Here is a 21998-nt window from a genome sequence, read left to right on the forward strand (position 1 = left end):
TTCCATGCAACATATGTGTAATGTTCATGTAATATGAACTATTTCTCATATTATGAGAACTCTTACCCTATTTGGATCTTTTCAGCCTTTTCTCCTAATGGAGGGTATTTGGGTTTGTGGTAATTCTATGTTTACACAGGCAATGCAGGGATGTCTTTGAACATAAACAGGGTCCCTTTCAGCACCCTGAGTGCCCCCATATTTCTCTAGGGCAAATTACTAGAAATAGAATGCATCAAAGTGATGGACTATTTATATACTCAAACTTAATTTGAAGCCTTGGATCTACTTCCCAAGTGAGCAGCTATCTCTTCAGATATGCGACATGAAGGCAAAGAGGAGTCAGGCAAGTTCCTAGAGCCTTCGTGGCAGTGCTGAGACCTCAGAGAGGCCCCACGTGAGAAATGGGAAGGGCTTTCATGTCCAAGGCAGGGGAACAACAGTAGAACCCAAAGGAAGGCCAGGGTGATGCAAGCCATGGTGCATCGGCAGGAAGTCCTCCAGAGAAGGAAGAGCAATGAAGTTTGCGGAGCCCCTCTCACCGTGGCCGGGCCAATGGCGGCCACTGCGGAGGGTGTGTATGTTGAGTTTTGGCACCCAAATCCCATTTTAGATGCACTGTGAGCTGGAGTCTATTTTAGATTGACTCGTGTAAGGAACCCCGTGGTGACTCTATAAATCAGAAAGTTCGTTTGCAATGCAAATTGTTCTTTCCTAAGTAATCTTCAGCTCCTTAATTTTACAAATTGTATATTGTAAATTTTTTTTTTTTGTATATTGGTTTTTGAAAGTACACTTGAAGGACACTTAGGGTCCATTCCAGTCACAGGGTTTTCAGACTGGGGTGGGGAAAGATTATTCTGGTCTGTCCACTGTGGGAGCCTATTGGCCCCATCCTCTACCACTGGTCCACAGCAGAGTATGTGGGGTGGACTCAGGAGAGGACAGGTGTGCCCGGGCTTCTGCGGGTTCAACAAGTGGCAGCAGGTGAGAGGGCCGGGTCCTGAGGAGGTCAGGCGGCCTAGTGCCCAGCTGGGGCTCTTGCTGCAGAGAGAACAGTGTGACTGAGGTTCAGATTCCTCTGAACCTCACCAACACGATGTGAAGGCTCCCAGCTCCACTGCAGAGGGTTCAGTCAAGTCTGTCGGTGAAGCAGAGGGTTTGGAGGGACAGACAGGAGCCTCTCACGCTTACCTGAGTGGCTTCTGCAGGGAGGACCGAGGGTATCTTTGCTGGGTCCCACCACAGTGCAAGGTAGGACTTCAGGGCTGACACACCCCATGCCAGGGGAAATCTGATATTGACTGGAGCCTCAGCCTCGGGTGTCCTGACAGTCCTTAAGTCAGCACAGAAAGCCGGGTCTACAACACAAGTCCTCGGTGAAGTATCCTGATGATCAGCTTGATTTCATAACCAAAGCTGGCTTGGCATAAACCAAGGAACTATTTGCTTAAATTCCTGAGTACCCTGTGGCACAGCCTCTTCCCCCCCCTTCCTCTGCCCGCCTCTGCTAGGTTCCCGGCATCCATTCTAACCTTCTATCTCTCGTCCCAGCCGCACACACTGGAAACTGCTGCCATGGTGCTGAACTTTGCAAGTTACTGTATTAACTGGGGGGGGGGGGGGGCGGGGGATGGCTCAAACCTTTGAGCTTCATTGCAGGTGGACCTGGGGAAACTCAAGTCCCATATATGACATGGGGGAGATTTAGAAGGAGTCCCCTGAGCCCCATTTTGGATGGGGCTGCCTGGAAATTCACACATGCCTTTGTGATTATTTAAGCAACAAGGTGTCCTAAACTTTTCTGCCATTTGTATAGTGTTTAATTTACGGCGATTTCTTCTTTTTACATGTAGTAATTAATTGTGTCTTGCTGACAGATGATTCTCAGTGACTGATTTCAGGAGACATTCTTGACAGGTATTTTTTAACCCTTCATTTTTCTTGGAAACGCTGCCTTTATTCTGCCCTGGGGTGTAGCCAGTTGTGGAAGGGATTGCCTGAGGTGTGGGAGACTTCAGGAAGGAAGGTGTATGGAAGAGAATAGCTTTAGCGTGGAGGATGGGGGCGGGGAGGTATCATAGCTCCCTACAAGGTCCTTCTGAGTAGTATCTTTGGGCTGGGCCCTTATTGCTAGTCAGCTCAGGGAGGGGGGAGGAATTTCTTTAAAAGCACAGCTAGAAATGCCACAATTCACTTTGAAAGAAAAATTGGGAATATTAGAAAAGACCAGATTTGGGGGGGCGGAGTTGTGCGGTTGTGTGTCTTTTGCCTTAAAATACACTGTATCACTGTCATCCCGTTGCTCTTCGATTTACTCAAGCGGGCACCAGTAACGTCTCCATTGTAACAAGTCTTGTAAATACGATCACAAGGTACAGAGATGAACGGAGAGCTGAAGAGGGCGCGGGGAGGGGCAGTGTGCTGATTCCAGGTGAATTTTGCCTGTCCGCGTTCTCTGAACAGGCTGTGTTTGCTGGTCACATATTCTTTTAGGAATCGTCAGGTACTTGTCATGCCTGCACCAGGCGCTCTGATAGGTGCTACCAGCTACCAACAGGGCCGCACATAGATGGGGCTTGAGACGCTGCCCACTTTCTCACCCCATGCCAACCTCTCCACTGTTACGCCTTAGCTGCTGGATGTCAGTTTGGACATCTCTAGGGTTAAGGGATAACATTGAGAGACACATACAAAGGGTGGATGTTTCTAGATCCTTCCTTCTGAGTGACCCCAGTCCCTTTGCTGTCCAAGTGATGGCTCTGAAGCCGCGATTCCTTGGAGTATCAAGGCAAAGGATGTGTGTCCTTGTTCATCCCAGACTTTCTACCTTTGATTACATGCTGTTTTACTTGATTAACTGCCATTTATGGATTTTTTTTGGTTTGGGGGCCACACATGGTGGTGCTCGGGATTTATTCCTACCTCTGCATTCGGGGATCACTCCCAGAGGTGCTTTAGGACCTATGGGGCACTGGGGGGTTGAACCCTGGCTGGAAGCACACAAGACAAGTGTCCTGCCCTCTGTAGTGGTCTTTTCAATATGATGTTACTCCAGTCATGCTCTGCACAGCTAACAAGTGCTGGGCAGGGTCTCGGAGGCTGATTATCCTAATACTCACGGGTCAGGACCTGTGTCTGGTGGACATCTCTCTTCTTGTCAGTTTGCACAGCTTCGCCAGTGCGGGGAGCGGGGAGGGGGGCCACTGGGCTCTGACCCCGAGATGAATGGCACCCCCCCCACACACTGCCCCACGCAGGGGCTTCTCACCCTGCAGCCTGGAGCCCAGGGTAGCAGACACGCAGTAGCAGGCACACCCTATGTGCCACTCACATGCCCCAGGCCTGCTGGAGCACTTGTCTGGCAGTGCCGGGGCCCCCAATTGGCCAGCCTGGCTCTTCCCTGGGTCAGCTTTGGCTCAGAACCCTGAGATTCGCAGATTCCCGACCGGGTTCCCAGAGACTGAGCTCCTGCTGCCACGTCAGCAGCTGGGCACTTGGGGCGACAGTCGTCCCCTTCAGAAATTTCTGCCATTTTTGTTCCCAAGTCTAGGTCTCTAGCTTCTTTTTTTTTTTTTTTTCCCTTTCAGAGAAGGTATTCAGACCTGGTTTGGCTTGTCATAACAAAGGTCTTTTTGTGACTCTAGGATCCTCTGCTTCTCTGCCCTTTTCATCCCGTGGCATCTCTGACTACTGTAATGTGACTAAGGGGGCCTCTGCCCTCCCTCCCCACATGTGCCTCCCGACATTTCCCCGCAGACGGCGCCTGCGTCCCTGCCTTCCCTGCGTGTGCCAGGCTCGAGTGTGCGCCTGCAGGTACCCGAGCCAGTGTGCATGTGCAGGTTCCAGAACATGCGTGTGCAGGGCCCCTGAGCACATACATGTAGGTCTTGGAGCAGAGAATGTGCATACAGAGCACCAAGCGAGCGTGCGTGTGCAGGTTCCTGAGCATGCGCATGTAGGTTCTGAAGTGTGCGCATGCAGGTCCCAGAGCGTGTGAGTGCAGAGCACCGAGCGAGTGTGCATATGCAGATCCCAGAGCGAGCGCGTGCAGGTTCCGGAGCGAGCACGTGCAGGTCCCGGAGCGAGCGCGTGCAGGTCCCGGGGCGAGCACGTGCAGGTCCCGGAGCTAGCACGTGCAGCTCCCAGAGCGAGCGCGTGCCTACCGCCAGGTGTGCAGTGTGGGCTGGTGGGGGAGGCCTGGTGGAGTGGGTGCCGGATGCTGCCCCGCCCCATGCTGCATGTGAGCAGGTCCCTCTGAGTGTGCAAAAGCGTGGCCATGGGCGTGTGCACACGAGACCAGGCATCAACACTGCTCACTGGCTTCAGTGTCATTGTCTCCACCTTCACCTGTCCTCACTTTTCATCTAACAATTACTGGCCAAGCGTCCCTGGTGGTCACATATTGTAGCACTGTAGCACTGTCATCCCGTTGTTCATCGATTTGTTGGAGCGGGCACCAGTAACGTCTCCATTGTGAGACTTGTTACTGTTTTTGGTATATGGAATACACCACGGGGAGCTTGCCAGGCTCTGCCCTGCAGGCAGGATACTCTTGGTAGCTTGCTGGGCTCTCCGAGAGGGATGGAGGACTCGAACTCGGGTCGGCTGCATGCAAGGCAAATGCCCTGCTGCTGTGCTATCACTCCAGTCCTGGTCACATATTATTTTAGGTATTGGTCAGATTTCCACAAATCCTCTCCAAGACTAGTGCCCTGTTGCAGCAACTGGTGCCTGCTGCCCACTCTTCTACTTGCAGGAGAAATTCATCATGGCAGGACACATTTCTGAAGCAAGACTATCGAGACACTGTGTTTTAAAAAATTCATTATAAAAAAAAATTCAGATCTCAAGAAATTCCAGCGGCCTGTCTCCTCCCTTTATCCTAATCTCTTCATGGTAATGCTCACAAGTACCCCGGGTCCAGACAATCCCTCATTCATTCTCCACCCCCCAGCACACTCGTCCCCAAACTCCCCACCGCTGGAGATTAGCCTTTTGTGAGGCAGTGCATCAAAAGCTTTCTTAAAATCCCAGTAAATTATACCCCTGGTTTCCCTCTTCAATTCCTTTTTGTTACTTTTTCAAAATATTCTATTAGTTTTGTTACGTATGATCTCCCTTTTGTGAATCCATGCTGAATATCTTTAATTAAATCATAACTTTCCCTATTTTGTCCCTGATTAGCGTTTCCAATATCTTCCCCACTGCTTGAGTCAAGCTTACTAGTGTTTAATTTCCTCGATCTCCCTCAGAGCCCTTATTAAATATAGGTGCTGCACAAGGGCTCGCGTCCACTCCTGCTTCCCCGGTCTCCCGGGGTATTTTTTAAAAGGTATTTGCTAACTGCTCCCCTGTTTCCTGCCCCCTTGTGCACAGATTCTAAGATGGTTCCCATCTGGTCCCGGAGTTATCAGTCTCAGACGCTCTAATTTCTTTCTCACCTGTTTCTGCCTGTGATGCTGCTCTCCTTCAGAAATATTTTCCCCTTCTCGGAAGTGCTCCTCTGCTGCTGGCATCTGCTCTGGCACTCCCTTTACAGAAAAAAAAATGAAGGCGAACCGTCAACCGTCCACTTTCCGTTTCCTTAGCAGCCACCCCCTCTACACCAGTGAGTTTTCACCACAGCTCCTTGTGTTTTCAGAAAACTTTGGTTCTCTCTGTTGTTCTGCATCTCCCACACCCCCTGCTGTGCCCCGAATTCAGAACTCGGAAACTCCCTCCCCAGGGCCAATAGCATCACTGGCTCTTCACGTATGCGGGCCTTGGGTACTGAGCCTGGTACTTGAACTGTGTGGATGTGGAGGTGAAGTGGGGTGTGTGTGGGGGGGAGGTGTCTCCCCTTCAGGTCAGACTGTGGACTCATCTTTAGGGTTGGGACCTGTCATGCCTCTGTCCCAGGACATGCCAAAGGACCACCCAATGAAAGACTCCCATACTCAGTGGGATGTGCTTACCAGCAGGTGCTCCTGGGAGGGAGCAGCTGTAGCACAGGGTAGGTGGGGCCCATTTTTGCTGCTTTATTCCCGCCCAGCCTGACCTCCTTTCCTTCCCTGGCGTGTACATAGGCCAGATCCACAAGCGGAAACATTGCTCTCAGGGTGTAAATGTTACAAGAAATCAAAAGCCAAACACTGGGCAGAACCCACCACAGACAGAAGTCATTGGGGCAGCTGAAACCGGGGAAGCCAAACAGGGCCGAGAGGTCTGCCACCAGTCCAGCCCCGGGACTGTCCTGGGAAGGCAATCTAACCTTACTGAGTCTAGAAGATAAACTGAGTCAAAATTTCAACCCAAACCTGCCTGAATCCTCACGGTCCTGGCGCCATTGTTTCATGCCAAAGAGCACACCGCCCTGGCCCTCCCAGGCAGCCGGCTGAGATGTGTACACGCAGGGCTTTGAAGTTTTAAGTGCTTAATAAAGGCAGTGTATGCACACACTGCAGTCACTTTTTAAAACTGCATTTAATTGAGTTAAATAGCATGTTACTTTGGGGGAAAATGAAGAGCGTTTAAACTTCTACTTTTAGATCAAATGTTGCCTTAATAAACCCGATTGCTCGGTACAGACTGGCTGAGGCTCTACCCAGACACAGCAAAGCAATGTTAAGATCAGGGCTCCCTCCACATTCCGGGGTCTCTTCTTCACCCCCCGGCTGCTGCTTCTCCACTGACATGCCGCCGTTGCCTGGCCTGGAGCTATAGGGAGAGAGACTGGGCATCTGGCTCTACGGTTTCCTAGGTTTGAAAGGAGAGGGGGGCCAGAATCTTGATCCAACGCACCGAGCGATAGACAGCTGCCCAGACAGGGTCCACAGTCCTGGGTCAGCCTCCGAGCGCCACTCCAAAAGCAATTTATAGATGGACTTCGTAAGCGAAAATAAGAGACACAGGTGCTTCATAATAATTACTTGCACATTTACAGAATCGGACATTCTGTCATTTAATAGACCTAAAACTAAAAAGCTTTTGTCTGTGAAAGGTGACCAATAGAAAAAGAGTTTGGATTATATGATATCCCATAACTTAATCATATGGCTCTTAAGAGGGGGACATACACAGCTGTGTCTCACTAATATGCATGCAATATGTGTAAACTGATACGCTTTAATTCTAAACTTGTTTTTAGCAGGAAGAAAAAAGCATTTAGATGAGGAACATTAAGATTCAATATTAACCATTTTCCCCCCTTTGGGCAAAATTATTCATCACTTGATATTTATTAAAGCAGCATTTTTTTTTTTTGCTATAGTGAGATGCATCCTGCTGAAAATTTTCCAAACATCCTCAAAGTTATGTGGCAAAGTGAACAGACAGCAGGCCCTTTCACTCAGAGAAAGATGATGAGCTTGAAAGATGGACCCTGTTCTTTCGAAGACCCTTCTAACCCCCAGGCCTAGTGACAGGGGCAAAGGTTGGATTAATTTAGGCGGGGTTGTCTTGCCTGCCCGCCTCCCTGATTACATGTATTTGATTTGTCCGTGTGCTCTATGTTTTAATTGTTAGTTTGTACTGGTTTAATCTGAATTATTTAAGTATATTTGCTTTAATAATCTTACAAAAAAAAACCAAGACAAAGGAATTGTAGATTAGAGACTTTATTTTCAGGGCAAAATGACACGGATAAGTGAACATCAACTGACCAGAAATTATTTGCTTCTGTCTGTTAGACACGTAATGGAGTCATTTAACTAGTCAAATTAGGAGCTGCAGAAATGCACCATGCTTCATTACTGAGTTCGAATGGGCACCATTTTACATTTACGTCAAAAATTATCTCATAGCAAATTAATGTTTTCATTGTGCCCCAAAGCTGAAGCTATGCAGTGTTAGCACCACCTAGAGGCCATTGTGAGAATGCCTCAGAGCTGATCTACAAACAAGGGCGAGATCTATAGATGAGTTTTAGGGAATAACCCCCCAACCCCTTTCCCGACGAGAACAAGCTCATTGAATCAATTTGGCTGGACATAACTGATGATGTGATGTCCTCTGAGTCCCATGAGGGTTTTCCAAAACTTGGATTAATGTAAAGCATGCAGAAACCTCCTCCCTGTGTGATTCCCTGTCTCCATATTAAATCCCTAAAATATCTGTTTTCTTTAAATTAATTTTTATACCGCTTATTTATTTTTTATCTTTCCTTCATACAGAATATCAGACTTTAGACAAATTAGCAGTTTTGCAAATAAGAGAATTTTTTTCTCCCATGCAGTGATTGGCATCTCTGTAATCTTCCTTTTGTTGTTGGTAAAACTTGTTATCTGTGGAAAGTGGCAGAATACGGCATTTTGTTTCATCTGAAAAATAAAACAACTTAAGGATAGTAAATTCTCCATTCACACAGGTTCTAAAGTTGGGTAGGTGTCCCAAGAATCTGTTCGATTCAGAGTCAACTCTTCCAGCATACGAGAGTCAGCCCCTCCTTGGTTAAAAAATATTTATTGAAATGATGTGTGGGCACTCGGTGGCTCTGGGAAGCTGGAGCATACTGTCAGAGCAGAAGCAGGGAAAAGAATCGAAGCATATAAATAGCACCGAGAACTCGAGAATATTTCAAGACAATATTGATGTCTAAAATATATGTGAATGACTGCATAATGATGGAGGCAGACATAATTCAAAGTACAGTCAGAATCTGGCCTCCAACTCAAAGCTTTAAATTCTCCCAAAGACATCTGTTTGCTAAGAAAGCCTCTCCAGCAGCTGCTCCAGAAAGGGGCCCAGGCAAGGTGGGGGACTGCAGGTAGGGGCCCAGTGTTCTCCCTACCCCTGGGATGATGGAGGGTGACCCTGCCTTTCTCGGGGCTGAGGACTCTCCTCCGGGAACTTCCCTCTGTGCCTGCTCCCAAAGGTGCATCTCTGTGGCTGGCCTCCGCCTCTCTAACCCCATGTTCTCCCCGGGGGCAGTACCTTGATGTTCCGCAGAAGAATCATCTAGCAGAGGCTGGGGGCAAAGGCAGCGGCAGGTGCCATTTCCAAACCACGTCAAATTCTCTGAGAAAGGAAAGCACACGATTGAGGAGAAGGGCACCCACTTTCCTTGGGATTCACCGAAGACTGCTTTTAATTAAAACGTGGCCTGCCATCCTATCTCGCAGTCCGAAAACAAATTCCTCAGAATGTTATCAACCCTCCGGTTTTTGCAGAGATGCTGTGTTTTCCGATTTCAAAGAGAGAATCTCCTTTTGAAAATAAATAATTGTTGGCGATCATATGAGCCCGCTAAGTACAGTATTTTAAGCCCATGCTGTGTTGAAAAGTTCAAGAATTCTTCCGTGACCTTAGGGCCACACATAGGATAATGAAAGATGGAAAGATGAGGGCAGCCTTTGAAAGACCATTCTCTTTTGTTCTAAGGGGAGCTCTGTGTGTGTGTGTGTGTGTATGTGTGTGTGTGTGTGAGCACGTGTGTAAGCTACTGGTTCAATAGAATTTCTTTGAAACAGAAGCAAAAAAAATGTGGAGAGCCAGTTACAAGTGTTCTGGTATGCGCTTCCCCTTAGAATGCAGGCAAGATTTTTACCTCTCCTCATGAATCTTGTCTGCTGAAATGTCGGTCTTCATGTTGTGTTTACCAAGGCCAGGCCGGGGATCCGATAATTTATAACCATTCCTATTGGGTTTTATGTAATAACTTTGAAACTCATATAAAGTAATGATCCACAAACTCTTTTAATGTTCATTATAAAATATGAAATATTTCTCAGAACCATTGCAATTATGTGACCAGACATAACTGTTTCACACATGAGTAAATACAGGGAGGTTTAACATAACTTTATTATCTTCCTGTCTTTCCTTCTCATTGATGTGATAATACTGTTTTAATATTTTTCTAAAGAAAAGTTAAGTAATTTTAGAATCTCTGTCGAGGCCCATTTTATTGGCTTTTGTAACAGAACTCTCAAATCTGATTGCATTTATGCTCAGACTGACACCAGGAAATATCCTGTGTGCAAGAGGAGGGCCCCCCAAGCGCTGCATTCCCTGAAGATCCCTGAGGTGTCTCTGCCCACAAGGTTTCGGGGTTTTGGGGAGATGGAGCACGGATGCCCTTAGACCTGGCACGGCCCTTCATGTGGGCTCAGAGGTGCTTTTCCAAGGAGCAGATAGTCCTTGCCCGTCGTCGCTGTGTTCTGCAGAGGGCTCGTCTCCCGAGCAAGTACCCCTGGGCTCTGGCCCTCAGCAGGAATGAGGAGCAGCGTCCTGGTCTCTTAGCTTTTCCCCGGGGGTAGGTTTGGAAGTGGGTTTTCCATGGGCTTCCTAGAATGGGATGGGGGGTGCTGGAGGACACTCAGGAAAGGCATGCCTGGCCGGAGCCTGGGATGGCCCGTGTCCACTGGCTGTGGTGAAGCCTCCAGGTCTAGAAAGGGCAGATGGGGAGGGGTGCCCACGTGGACAGCGTTGTGCTAACAACAGAAGGTCTTGCCCTCTGTCTCTTACTTAGCCCCAGGAAGGGGCTGCTCTGAATCCAGGGCACAAACAGGCTTGGGCGGGGGAGCACGGGGATTGTGTGAGTGCCGGTTCTGATCCAGGAGATCTTGCAAGGGGGTGAGGCCCGGCCTTTGCCCTAGCTCCTGGCTAACGTACCTGCAGCTGCCCACACCACGCCTGCTCGCCACGCGTTGGTCCCGCTTGTCCACTCTGCCCTCTGCTGTTGCTGGCTGGCCCTGGAGAGCAAAGGGCACGGGAGGTATGGAGAGCCCCGGAGACCCAAGGAGGAGGACGGGTTCGAAGGCTGGCCCAGGGCTGGACCCAGCTCACAGATGTGCTTTATTTGTTTGGCTCACGTGGTATTTACACTTTTGTCCTCAATTAGTCGCAGACATTCGCAGACCGATGGTTACTTGCAATTCCGGGTCTCTAGATTTTTCTGGAAATACTGGAGTACTCGAGACAAGGGACAGAGGTGGTGGGACTGCTCTCTAGGAAGGCCTTGAGAGACCCACCCCAACCCCATCCCCCAACCCCACAGGCTGTGCTGCCTGTGGCACACAAAACGTCAGCAGGTTGCCAGGACCCAGCACGTGGCGAGGGCTGAGGCTGTGGCTTGCACTTGGAGGCCAGTCTCCTCCCCTGTGCTTGAGCTCTGCCTCCTTTTCTTGAGAAGAGGAGCCCGGCCTTCCTCTCCAAGAAGCTGCGGCTCTCCTGTTCGCCCTAGCAAGCCACTGGAGAGAGGTTCCACTCATTAAATGCTTCTCCGGCCCCTCCCTGTGGTCAGCATTGGAAACCAGTGAGCGGGCGTGAGGAGCAGGCAGTGGGCAGCGGGCAGGAGCCACGGCCCCAGAGCCCAGGCTGTGTGGGGCCCAGAGGGCAGGGAGCCTCCCCTGACCCTGGCCCTCCAACAGGTGACGCCAAGACGTTCTCCAAGCTCTTCAGTGAGCCACGTTGAGTTGTCCTGAATTCCACACCATTCTCTCGTGCTCTGGAAGCAGTGAGGTCACCCTCCTGAGCCACCTCCTTCATGTCCCACCCAGAGTCCCCAGCCCAGCTGGTCCTGGACACCAGTGGGTTCTGTTGAAGCCAAGGGCACCAAATGGCCACATCGACATGTGTGGTTGTGGGGCCAGAGCTATAGTCCAGCGGGGAGGGCGTTTGCCTTGCATGCTGCCGACTGGGGTTCAATCTCCAGCACCCCGTAGGGTCCCCTGAGCACTACTAGGAGTAATCCTTGAGCATCGCCAGGTTCGACCCAAAAAGACAACAACAACAACAACAACAACAACAACAACAACAACACAAAACCAAAACCATTTGTGGTTGTTAGAGACCTGGACTGGGATTTCTCACACCCCAAGCCTTTGCCCTGGCTGTGACATCACTCAGAATAAACTCCAAGGGCTCTGACCTCCCGGGAGGCCCCTCTGTGGGAGAGCGGGCGTCCCGCTGCTACTCCATAGCCTGAGGCCTGGTTTTCTCCAAGGGCTGACCTGTGCCCACCCCCTTATCTTGCGTCCACCCCACCCAGGGTTGGACTCGGAGCAGCAACCTTCCTCTCCCCAGGCAGACTCCAGGGATAACCTAACGCAATGTGTCCCTGAGCTGGTGAGAGCAGGGGCATTTTTTTGGCCAGCTGTCCTTTGGTGACACAGGCCTGCAAGGGGGGCTGAGCGGCTGGCTGTGCTCCTACCCTGTCTGGAGAGCTCAGAAGTGTTCTGGGGACGGAGCAATACTACAGCGGGTAGGCCGTTTGCCTTGCACGAGGCCGACCCGAGTTCAATCCCCGGCATCTCATATGGTCCCCCGAGCACTGCCAGGAGTAATTCCTGAGTGCAGAGCCAGGAGTAACCCCTGAGCATCGCTGGGTGTGACCCAAAAGGCAAAAGAAAGAAAAAGAAAAAAAGAAAAGCGTTCTTTGGCCCTTCACACCTGCAACCCAGCACCTTCTGCGCACCAGTCCATGATGACAGAAAGCGGACCAGTGGTCTTCAAACTTGCTCCACCCTCTGCGGACAGGTAGTCTCCACATGCTGATCTGAGGAGTCTGATAGTTTGGGTCCCTGCCCCCCAGGAATCAGCGCTCTTCCCATACACTCAGATTAGCAGCTGCCACTGGGGGTGGTGGGGATAATTCCCACCTTCCCCACCCTTTGCAGATGTCAGTAGCTCACTCGGAGTTTGCTTGCAGAGGCTCCGTGTCAGCCTGTGCAAGGAGAAGGGGGAGGGAGGCCGTGCTTGGAACTTCTCGGAAGGTTTTGTCTCCGTGTGAGACCCAGGATGAGGGAAACAGATATTTCCTGGCACTGTCTGCTCTCCGTGTAATTCTAAGGAGAGAGGAAGGAAGCACCTGCCCAGGACCAAGCACGCACGCGCGTGTGTGCGTGTGCGTGTGTGTGTGTGTGTGTGTGTGTGTGTGTGTGTGTGTGTGTGTGTGCACGAATGCACAGTGCTGGGACAAGGGAAGACAGTTTTTCCCTGCTGCTTCGGGGCCAAGCATGCAGGCCAGGAGAGACACTGCAGCAGGACAGCCACTTACCCGAGATCCAAGGGTAGCACGCGCTGGGCTGGGAAAGGTGAGAAAGGTCTGAGTCCCGGGCCCTTGCCTCCTCTGCCTCCTCCTCAGCTTCATCCCTGAGGCGACTTGCACGCGTTTCCTCCTCCTCCTCCGCGTTCTTTTCTCCCACCAGCAAAGGACTCCGCTTCCGCAGATGCTGGGTGGATTTAAGGGCTCAGCACAGGCCACTTCTCAAGACGTCTGCTCTGGAGAGCTGACCGGCCCGGGCTGTCTCTCCCGGCCGTCCTCGCGATGACGCCAAAGGAGCCGTTCCTGGCCTCCTGAAGTGGTTGCTACTTCAAATGAAATGACTGTGTTTTATGCGATGAATTTAATTCTTTTCTAATGAATTTTATCAGACTGCTCTTCTGAGCGCGCATATTGCAATATGGCAGGGCCGGACTATTTTCGAGCATAAGAAAAATAAATTAATTTGGGATTTTTAATCACATTAAAACGGTATTAAAAACTCTGGCGAGCTCTTGGTGAGCTCCTGTGTTTGCTGCTCGGTCCGTCTCGATGACAGGCGGGGGCGGGGGGGAACATCCCCGGGTCCTGGGCGCCCAGCTCAGGGGCTGTCAGGGCTGCATGGGTGCCCTGAGTGGGGCGAGGGGGACGTGAAGGAGCTGCTCCCACAGACGGTGTCAGCCCTAGCTGGGCAGGGCGGTGACCTGGGGGACAGTGCCCTGCTCTGCTCTGAGGGCTCACAGCCTCACCTGGCCTGTCACTGGGCATCACTGCCCGTGGCTCTATTCTGAGGTGCCACAGACAGTGGCTTTTCTGCATGGAGGCACCGAGGGGCATTAGGGTCTCTGTGGGGTCTGTCTGAACTGGCAGGGGGGGCCGTGGGACAGGTACCAGGCCTTCCTGGCAACAGATATTTCCTGGCACTGTCTGCTTTATGCTTCTTCTCCCCAAGTCTGCTAATACTTGCCTGTGGGGGTCTGAGGCACACCGACTGCTGCCCGTGTGAGGGGCAGTGCTGAGGAGGCAGAGGAGAGGCCCTCAGAGGCGTTCTGGCGTCCTGGGCTGGCCTCAGACTGTACCCCCAGCACCGACGTGATCTAGGAAATAGGAAGTGTGTGAGCCCCCCAGGGGCGGAGAGCTTCAGGTGGGGGTCCTGCGGGGAGCTCAGAGACTTGGTTTTCTCTGTGCAGGCAGCTGAGGAGGCTCCCAGCAGCCTCCCCCAGGGACCCTGGGCGCAGTGACACAGGGCGCAGAGACACACACATCGGGAGCCAGGACCTGCTCAGGGTCCGACTTGCTTGCTGGCTGCCCTGAGGCCAGCTGGATCTTCCACTCCGCTGGTGTTTTGTACAGCTGTCCCGAAAGTGTCTGTCCCTGTCCTCTGTGTTCTCTCCTTGGGGATCCTCACCTGTCTCGAGAGATCACCTGCCCGCCGTCGGCCCTCTCCCGTCAGCCTTCAGCACACTTGTCTGCCCCAGAATGTCTTCTTTGACTTCCTAGCTGACTTCTTTGCCTGAATACACAACATCGAACCCAGGAGCCTCCTTTTGATTTTCCCTTTCCTCAGTGCTCCCCCCTGCAGAAAGGCCGTTCATGGCTGGCTTCTCTCCTGCCTTCCGGCCTCAAAGATTCTGCTGCGTCACCATTATGGCTTCCCTGGGCCACGCTGACCTCCAGTCACTTTCCACAGCAGCTTCTCACCACACAGCTAGACTTCTTGACCGAAGGCTCTCCAGCCCCTGATGGAACCCATGTCCTTCAGACCATAAAGTCTCCCGCCGCCACCTCAGGAAATCTCCAACCTCCCTCTCAGCTCTGTACCCAAAGCCCTGCCTCACTCTCCTGAAATGCGCTCTGTTCTCAGAGACCTCAGCACCTTGAACATGCACTCTTCACTGTCTGAGTGCACGCAGGGACACACCCAGTTCTGCCAAGCCAGCACCTTCTCATTCATTCGGACTCACTTGAACTACCGCATTCTCCACGAGGTACACTGTAACTGTCTATTTGAATGTGATCTATCACTCACTCCATTTTCCTTCTCTTTGGGTCTTTCCTTCTGCGTTATTTGAAACTGTATGTGTTGATTTGCGTTGTCATTTGGGGGGGGATCAGATTTTCCCACCAGACCAAACTGATAGCTCCCAGTAATCAGAGACAGTATTTGTCCTCTTCGCTCCTTTGTCCCCTTTGCGTACACCAATGCCCACCCACAGGAAGTTTCAGTACTTTGCTTCTTGAGTGAATGGAAAGTAAATATACAATGGCCTGGTTTGGGTAAATTCTTAAATAAACACTAGTTTTTACTTTTCGTTAGGGTATGTTTTTTGCATCTGAGCAGTTAGTCCTCTCTTGATGTTGAAGTCTTGGTGTCAGGAAAAATCAGGTTTTACCAATTGCATGGAGATTGTTCAGAGAGTCTTCCCCCACAAGATAAACTCCTCTGAGTTGTGGGAAAAAGTCAGAAAGGAGGAGACAGGCATGTGTAATCTCTGGGACGAGCACTTCTAAAGAGTAGAAGCAGGTTTATTCTTCAAAGGAGAATCAGAGATTCTTTTCTTATCCCTTTCCTACCTGGCACCAAGGGATGTGCGTGTGTGTGCATGCATGTGTGTGTATGTACATATTTGTGTGTATGTCATCATTGTGTTACTGGTTATTTCTTAAAGATTCTTCCATACCCTCTTTGAAAAATCTAATTAATGACAAATCTTTATAGATTTGTGAACAAAAGGTGATGATAGAGTGGTTGCTTCACCTCTCAGTTGTTATATAATTGTTCCCCTTTTCTTTCTGGAGACCCCCAGATCAGGGTACTTTTAAAGAAGCAGGAGGATGACCCAGGTGAGGGCAATAGCCACTGGGCTGTGCCATAACACACACATTCCTTGAAACAATGCCCACACTTTGGGGCATATGCCTTTCCTCGAGTATTTTATCTAATACTTGTCCCAAAGAAACTGTTTCTTATTCTTGGTAAAGTGAATGAATCTCTCTCCATCCTGCTATCTCCTTGGTTGGTTAAGAGTAAAAATATATGTATACGTATAATTTTGCCCCGGGGACTCTGATGGTAAAATACATAAATGAAACAAATTGACTTCCACCTAAAAATAAATATCTGATACAGTAATAACTGATAAACTAATAAATATCTATCACCATTATATTTCAAGATTTCCCCAAGATATCTGAAGAGCACTTAATTGTTACTGAGTAATCAATTATTCAATTAACCTTCTTCTCATTGAATGTATATTTGATACAACTTTTTGAAGCTTCAGCTTTAAAAGGTTCCTATTGATTGAAAGTTTCAAGGCCATATGGCCTGAGTATTGGATTTGTGCCACGATGATTGACAGTCGAGACTGGTAATCGCATGCAAATGTTTCACATGATGAGGGTTTCAGTGATGAGGCTACAATGGCAGTGCTCGTCTGGTAGATAAATGTATTTATGTGCACGTGTGTCCACACACACACGTGCACGCTCTCTGCTTCCTGCCTGCACTCCTGGGTGCTGTGCACACATACACTCCACCTGCTTCATTTCCTGCCCGTGTTGACCAAACACAGACCCCACTCCAGACGTGAGTCTACTGTTCCGAAGAGTGACTGCATCCCTCTTCGGAACACGCGATTCAGCGATTGGAATTGGGGAAGTCTTCTATTTAAATAAGATAAGAGACCACAATGCTCTCCAATGCAAAAATTAAATTGCCCGGAGGTTTAGACTTGCAAGCGGAAAAAAAAGAAATCTATTTCAGTTCAAGAGAATTTTTTTTCTCTACTTCTGCTGTCCAATTCTACTTTTCTAGAATCTTCTTAAACCACCTTAGCTTTGCATAGCTCCTCATCAACTGCTTTTAATTTAATCTCCCCGCCCCAGTCCCCCCAGGCCCGTTTTCTCTGTGCATAATAGAGCAGTGGTCATGATGTTCCTGTATGATATCAGACAGATATCAAGCAGTGTGCAAGAATGATCCAGCTTCATCCCTGGAACCCTAGGTAGAGTGGGGCACAACGGAAGATGGGTCCTGGGGTCCAAGGATGGAACAGGCATCAAATAGATATGAAATGAGCATGTCCTTTCTTCAAGAAAGGCACTTTTGGAATTAATCTGAAGGAAGTTGTTTGACAGGTGGGGAAAGATTTTTTTTGATGAGAATATTGCTAATGGGAAAAAAATTTAGAAAACAATGTACATCCCCAAGAATAGGGATAAAGTTAAATAAATTAGATGCCTCCACGAGAAAGAACACCATGTAGCCATAAAATTATATTGCAGAAGAATAATTAATGGGTGGAAAAATATTGACAATACCTCTAACATTTAGCGAAAAGCTATATTTGAAGCATAAATTTGGTAAAAACATATTATATAGTTATGCATGGGGGAAGGAAAAAAAAGATGGGATGAATTTATATTCAAAATGCCCAGGGGTCATTTCTAGGTATTGAGATGATGGGAGATTATTATTCATTCTGCCTTTATGCTTTTCTTTATTTTCCAAATCTTCTATATATTTTAATAACCACCCCCTGAAGATCTTTAAATTAGCATAGTTTAATAGCTCAGAGCTGAAATTATTGGATGCACCAAACTTCCCTGAAAACGGTTTGAGGGTGAGAATCCCTCTCACCCACCCGTTACCGCCCCCCCACACACACACCTCCCTCCCGGCCTCTGCCCCCTTGCCTGTTTTCCCAGGAAGTCTAGGAAGCCTCCCGACTGAGCTGTGGGTATGGGGCCTGGGCCCCCCAGAACACAGTCATAATCAAGATATTAGCAAAGAGTTTCCGTCCTGAAAAACACCATAAACAGGCTGGGTCTGACCTCCTTAATGCACGAGCACTTTAGTAATCTGCGCCTAATGATTTTTTACATTAAGCCCCAGCTTTGCTGGCCCTTGTGAGGCTCAGTAACTTAAGAACAGTCATTTCGCACATTCCGATCCCATTATGCTACATTGTTACTGAATAAAGACTGGTATTATGTTGCTCCCATAAAGGGCAGAAGTGGCCTGAATTTTATCTGCTGAACGAATCAATCTGGATTATGTCAGTTGAAAAGAATCAGGACTGCAGTCTCCTCTCTCTCTCTCTCTCTCTTCTCGCAGATGGGGGATAGGGCTTTTTTTTTTTTTTTTAGTGTATCTGTTAGTTCTCAATACTCGAGCTAAAATAATACCTTGTGGTGACTGAAAAGTAGTTTTTCTCTCTTATTTTTCAATGAGGAGTGTACCAATTATCATTTCAACATAAGTATTAGGAGATCAATTGGGAAGGGAAAGCCATTTCCCCCGTGTTAATACTGTGTTGTATTTAAGCCGCCCTGACGGCTTGTCGGGGCTGTGGGAAAAGATTGAGCAAATAATGAGGAAAGAGCTTAGAAAAAAGGCTGAGGGTGGGGCTTGGCAAGGGATGTGGACTATTCATCAACAACTCAACAAGAATGATGGAAATAATGAGTCCTTCTTAAAGAAAAAGGGAAAAGTTTTTTTTTAAAGAAATAGTTTTCCTTTGGGAGAGGAAGATCACCACACACACACACACACACACACACACACACACACACACACACACACACACACACACATTTAACCCTAACTTGGTCCTGCTTCTTCTCCATGAGAGCTGATTTTAAACTTCCTGAAATCAGCCAGTGCTTCTCTTTGAAATGGATAGCCGCGCATTTAAACACTGTGCATTCTTGAGCAATCAGTTTAAGAAAACAGTGTCTAATTTCCTGTTCGTTTCTGCAAATTTCTTAGCATGTGGCAGTGTCATTTAATATCACAGTGCAGGGATGTTCTGCTTTAACTTAGGAAAATGCAGACAAATCCTCTGCGTGAAATAATTTGTGTGATCTTTGAACTGACCATGAATAAAATCAAACTCTTGCTCTCTGCCCTTTATTTAATATGGGAGAGAAAAACCTTTGAAACCCAAAACTCCTCAGGATATGGTATATGTATCCCCGTAAGTTGCTTAAAATAATATGACTCTGTTGCGTTTTCTAAGTTTGCCCTGTACTTCCCTGGCTACCATTATACCACCCTTCCAAATATTTACCTTAGAAATGAATAGGCTTTTCTAATATTGGTGTGTTCAGAATTGCTAAATTTCCATTCAGCAGACCTAATTCTGCCATCTGCAAAGTTCTAGATTTTATAATACTTATAAGCTGTTTCTAATCTATTTTTACTGCCTTGTTCTGTCCTGAAATGTCAAAGAGTGCAGAATAGGTCTTGGAATTAGCATGACAGTTAAGAAACTTGGCACGGTTTTACAGCAGATTGTGACATTAACAAAATACAAAGGAGAATGGTGAAATTAACATTAATGTATGCTTGCAGACACTATAAAAATCTATATGTCCATGATCAGAGAATTAAAAAATAGGCATGTTTTTTAGGATGATGCTATTAAAGACAAATCTTTACTATGAAAAGAAATTTCCATATGAAAAGGAACTTACTAAAAGTAAGGCCATAATCCCCTCTCTGGAATGAACACAGGGGTCATAGTCCCAGGTCAAGTAGGCATATGGCTGTCCCTGGCTGCCAATTTTTTTTTTCAGGCTTCTTTAATCTGTTATAAAACTGCTTTGAAAGCACTAATAGCATTTTTTTCCACAGCTGTGAAGGAGATCATATGATAGATGTACCTAGAAGAGAGATCATTTGTTTAGATTCACAGAATGAAAAAATAAATCACTTAAGGCCCACTTTTTAATTCCATCATGGGAAGGTTTCAAACAGTGCTCTCTGGAGGAATTCCTGTCCCTCCCTCCTTCCCTCCCTCCCTCCCTCCCTTCCTCCTTCTCTCCCTCTCTCTGTCTCTGTCTCTGTATCTCTCCCTCTTTCTCCCTCCCTTAATCTCCCTTGTCCCTCTCCCCCTCCCTTCCTCTCTCCATCCCCATCCGTCCCCTGCCTGCTGGAATCTGCCTCTTGTTTGCCCCTTGGTGCTGGCCCTAAGCAGACTGGAATAAGCCTGACCCAGGCCCTGTTCTAAGCAACCTGGGGCCGAGAGACATCACGCTGTGCTACTTCTTGGAAACTAGGTCGACTGGCAGACTGATTCCAGCCAGGTCTACTCTGCTGCCTGTGTGATCAGGTCAGTTACTTAACTTCCCTGAGAGTCTTAGGTGCCTGGAACAAGAGGTGGGAGGATGGGCAGGGGGATGTGGCTGACCAGTGGGATGCTTGGGTACCTGCACGAGACCCAGGGCTCCATCTGGCCCCGGGGAAAATGTGTAGAAGTATCCAACAGTAAGGGGAATAAAAACACCTGCAACGGAAACGGGGCTGGAGCAGTGGAACAACGTCCTCCACGTGCAGGGTCCTGAGTTTGATCCCAGCACCTCGCACCCGCCCCCTCCCATCCAGCACTGCCCGGTGGAGCCTTAGTGGGCTCTGACTGGCCAGCCCTGGTCCCCGCCAATGTGCCCCGGCACGGCTCCAAGTGGCCCCTATAAAGAACAGCCCCCCAAAAACACAAAAACAAAAACACAACCCCTTGTCCAATGGCAGTTGCCTTGGAACAACACACATCACACACACACACACACACACACACACACACACACACACAGAGGCAGGTGCGCATGCGCAATGTCCCTGGCACGGAGAGCATCTACATTTATACTGCTTTTATTTGTTCTCGTTCTTAATCGGGGAGTGGGGAAACTGAAAGAGGGTCCAGGTAGAGAACGAAATCCGGGCCTTTGACACAGTTTCTCCCCCCAGAGCCGGGCTGCAGATCGGGAAGAGCCTCCTGCAGTAAAAGTAAAAGTCCAATTAAGCGGGAGTCGCATCCTGGACACGGCCCCGCTGGGGGTGCTGAGGCCTGAGCCAATGGCAGCTTTCCATTGCGCTACATTAGACCTCAATTTACCCACCTGTAAAAAGGGCTCAATCTTGCCACCTGGGGATCCTAGGAAAGGAAAAGAGTGGAGGGGAGAGAGGGAGAGAGAGAATGTGGGAGGAACTGGAGGGAGGTAGCAGGGGAGAAAAGCCCTCCCCTCTCTCTCCTTTCCCCTCTCTCTTCCACTCTCTCCTTCTCTGTCGCTCTCTCCCTCTTTCTTCCTTCCACTCTTTATCCCTCTCTGTCTCTCCATTCCTCTTCCATCACCCTCTCTCTCCCTCCCTGCTTCCCTCCTTCTCTCTCTCTCAACTTTTTCCACTCTTTCCCTCGCTCTTGACTTCAGCAAGAGGGGCAGTGGGCATATGACTGTTGTGGGCTGCCAATTTCCTCCCAGTTACTTAACTGAGACCTGAAATAAGGTAGAGCCAGTTAAAAAATACATTGACAGAAGCAATAAGCCTCCGGGCCTTCTCGGAGAGCCATGTTCTGTGCAGGCAGCTGTGCCCAGCAGCCCCCTCGCCTGCCTGGACAGGGCCCTTGGGGGACTGGCTCCCAGGGCTCTGGCTACTCCTGCGACTCCAAGTCTGTGCTGGCAAGGACAGCTGCTCGGGGATGGGGCTCCTGCGTCTGAGATATCTCCTGGCCACCAACACCCCAGGTCTCCTGGAAATGGACAAGGGCTGACAGGAAGCAGCTCGGAGACTTTGGAGCCAGGATCCTGGGAGTGCTTTCTCCCTCCCTCCCTCCCTCCCTCCCTCCCTCCCTCCCTCCCTCCCTCCCTCCCTCCCTCCCTCTCCCCCCTCTCTCTCTTTCTTCTCTCTCTCCCTCCTTCTCTCTCTCCCTCCCTCCCTCTCTCTCTCCCCCTTCCCTCCCTCCCTTCTCTGTCTCTCTTCTTTCTTCGTTCCACTCTTTTTCTCTCCCTCTCACTCCTCTCTCCCCTCTTTTCCCTCTTACATTCTCTCTCCTCCTCTCTCTCACCTCTCTCTCACCTCTCTCTCCCTCTCTTCCTTTCCCTCTTTCCCTCTCTCTGTCTCTCAGTTCCTCTCCCTCCCTCTCTTTCCTGCTTGCTTTCACCCCTGCTACCTCCCTCCAGTTCCTCCCACATTCTCTCTCTCCCTCTCTCCCCTCCACTCTTTCCCTCACTCTCTCCTTTCCCCTCTCTCTTC

General features: G+C 49.2%; 1 protein-coding gene across 8 annotated transcripts in view; it reads left to right on the plus strand.

Annotated features, from left to right (window-relative positions):
- Positions 1–21998, plus strand: part of ZNF536 (zinc finger protein 536) — a 442277-nt gene that overhangs the window by 380368 nt on the left and 39911 nt on the right. Inside the window, exon 8 of one of the 8 annotated variants that reach the window (XM_055145201.1) lies at positions 1881–1920. The exons of the other annotated variants lie outside the window; for them this stretch is intronic. Coding sequence (XP_055001176.1) covers positions 1881–1894 — 14 coding nt within the window. The 3' untranslated portion in view covers positions 1895–1920. The remainder of the gene's footprint in view (positions 1–1880; positions 1921–21998) is intronic. 8 annotated transcript variants of the gene reach the window in all.

Source organism: Sorex araneus, chromosome 8 (genome assembly GCF_027595985.1).
Source record: "Sorex araneus isolate mSorAra2 chromosome 8, mSorAra2.pri, whole genome shotgun sequence".
NCBI classification, from domain to species: domain Eukaryota; kingdom Metazoa; phylum Chordata; class Mammalia; order Eulipotyphla; family Soricidae; genus Sorex; species Sorex araneus.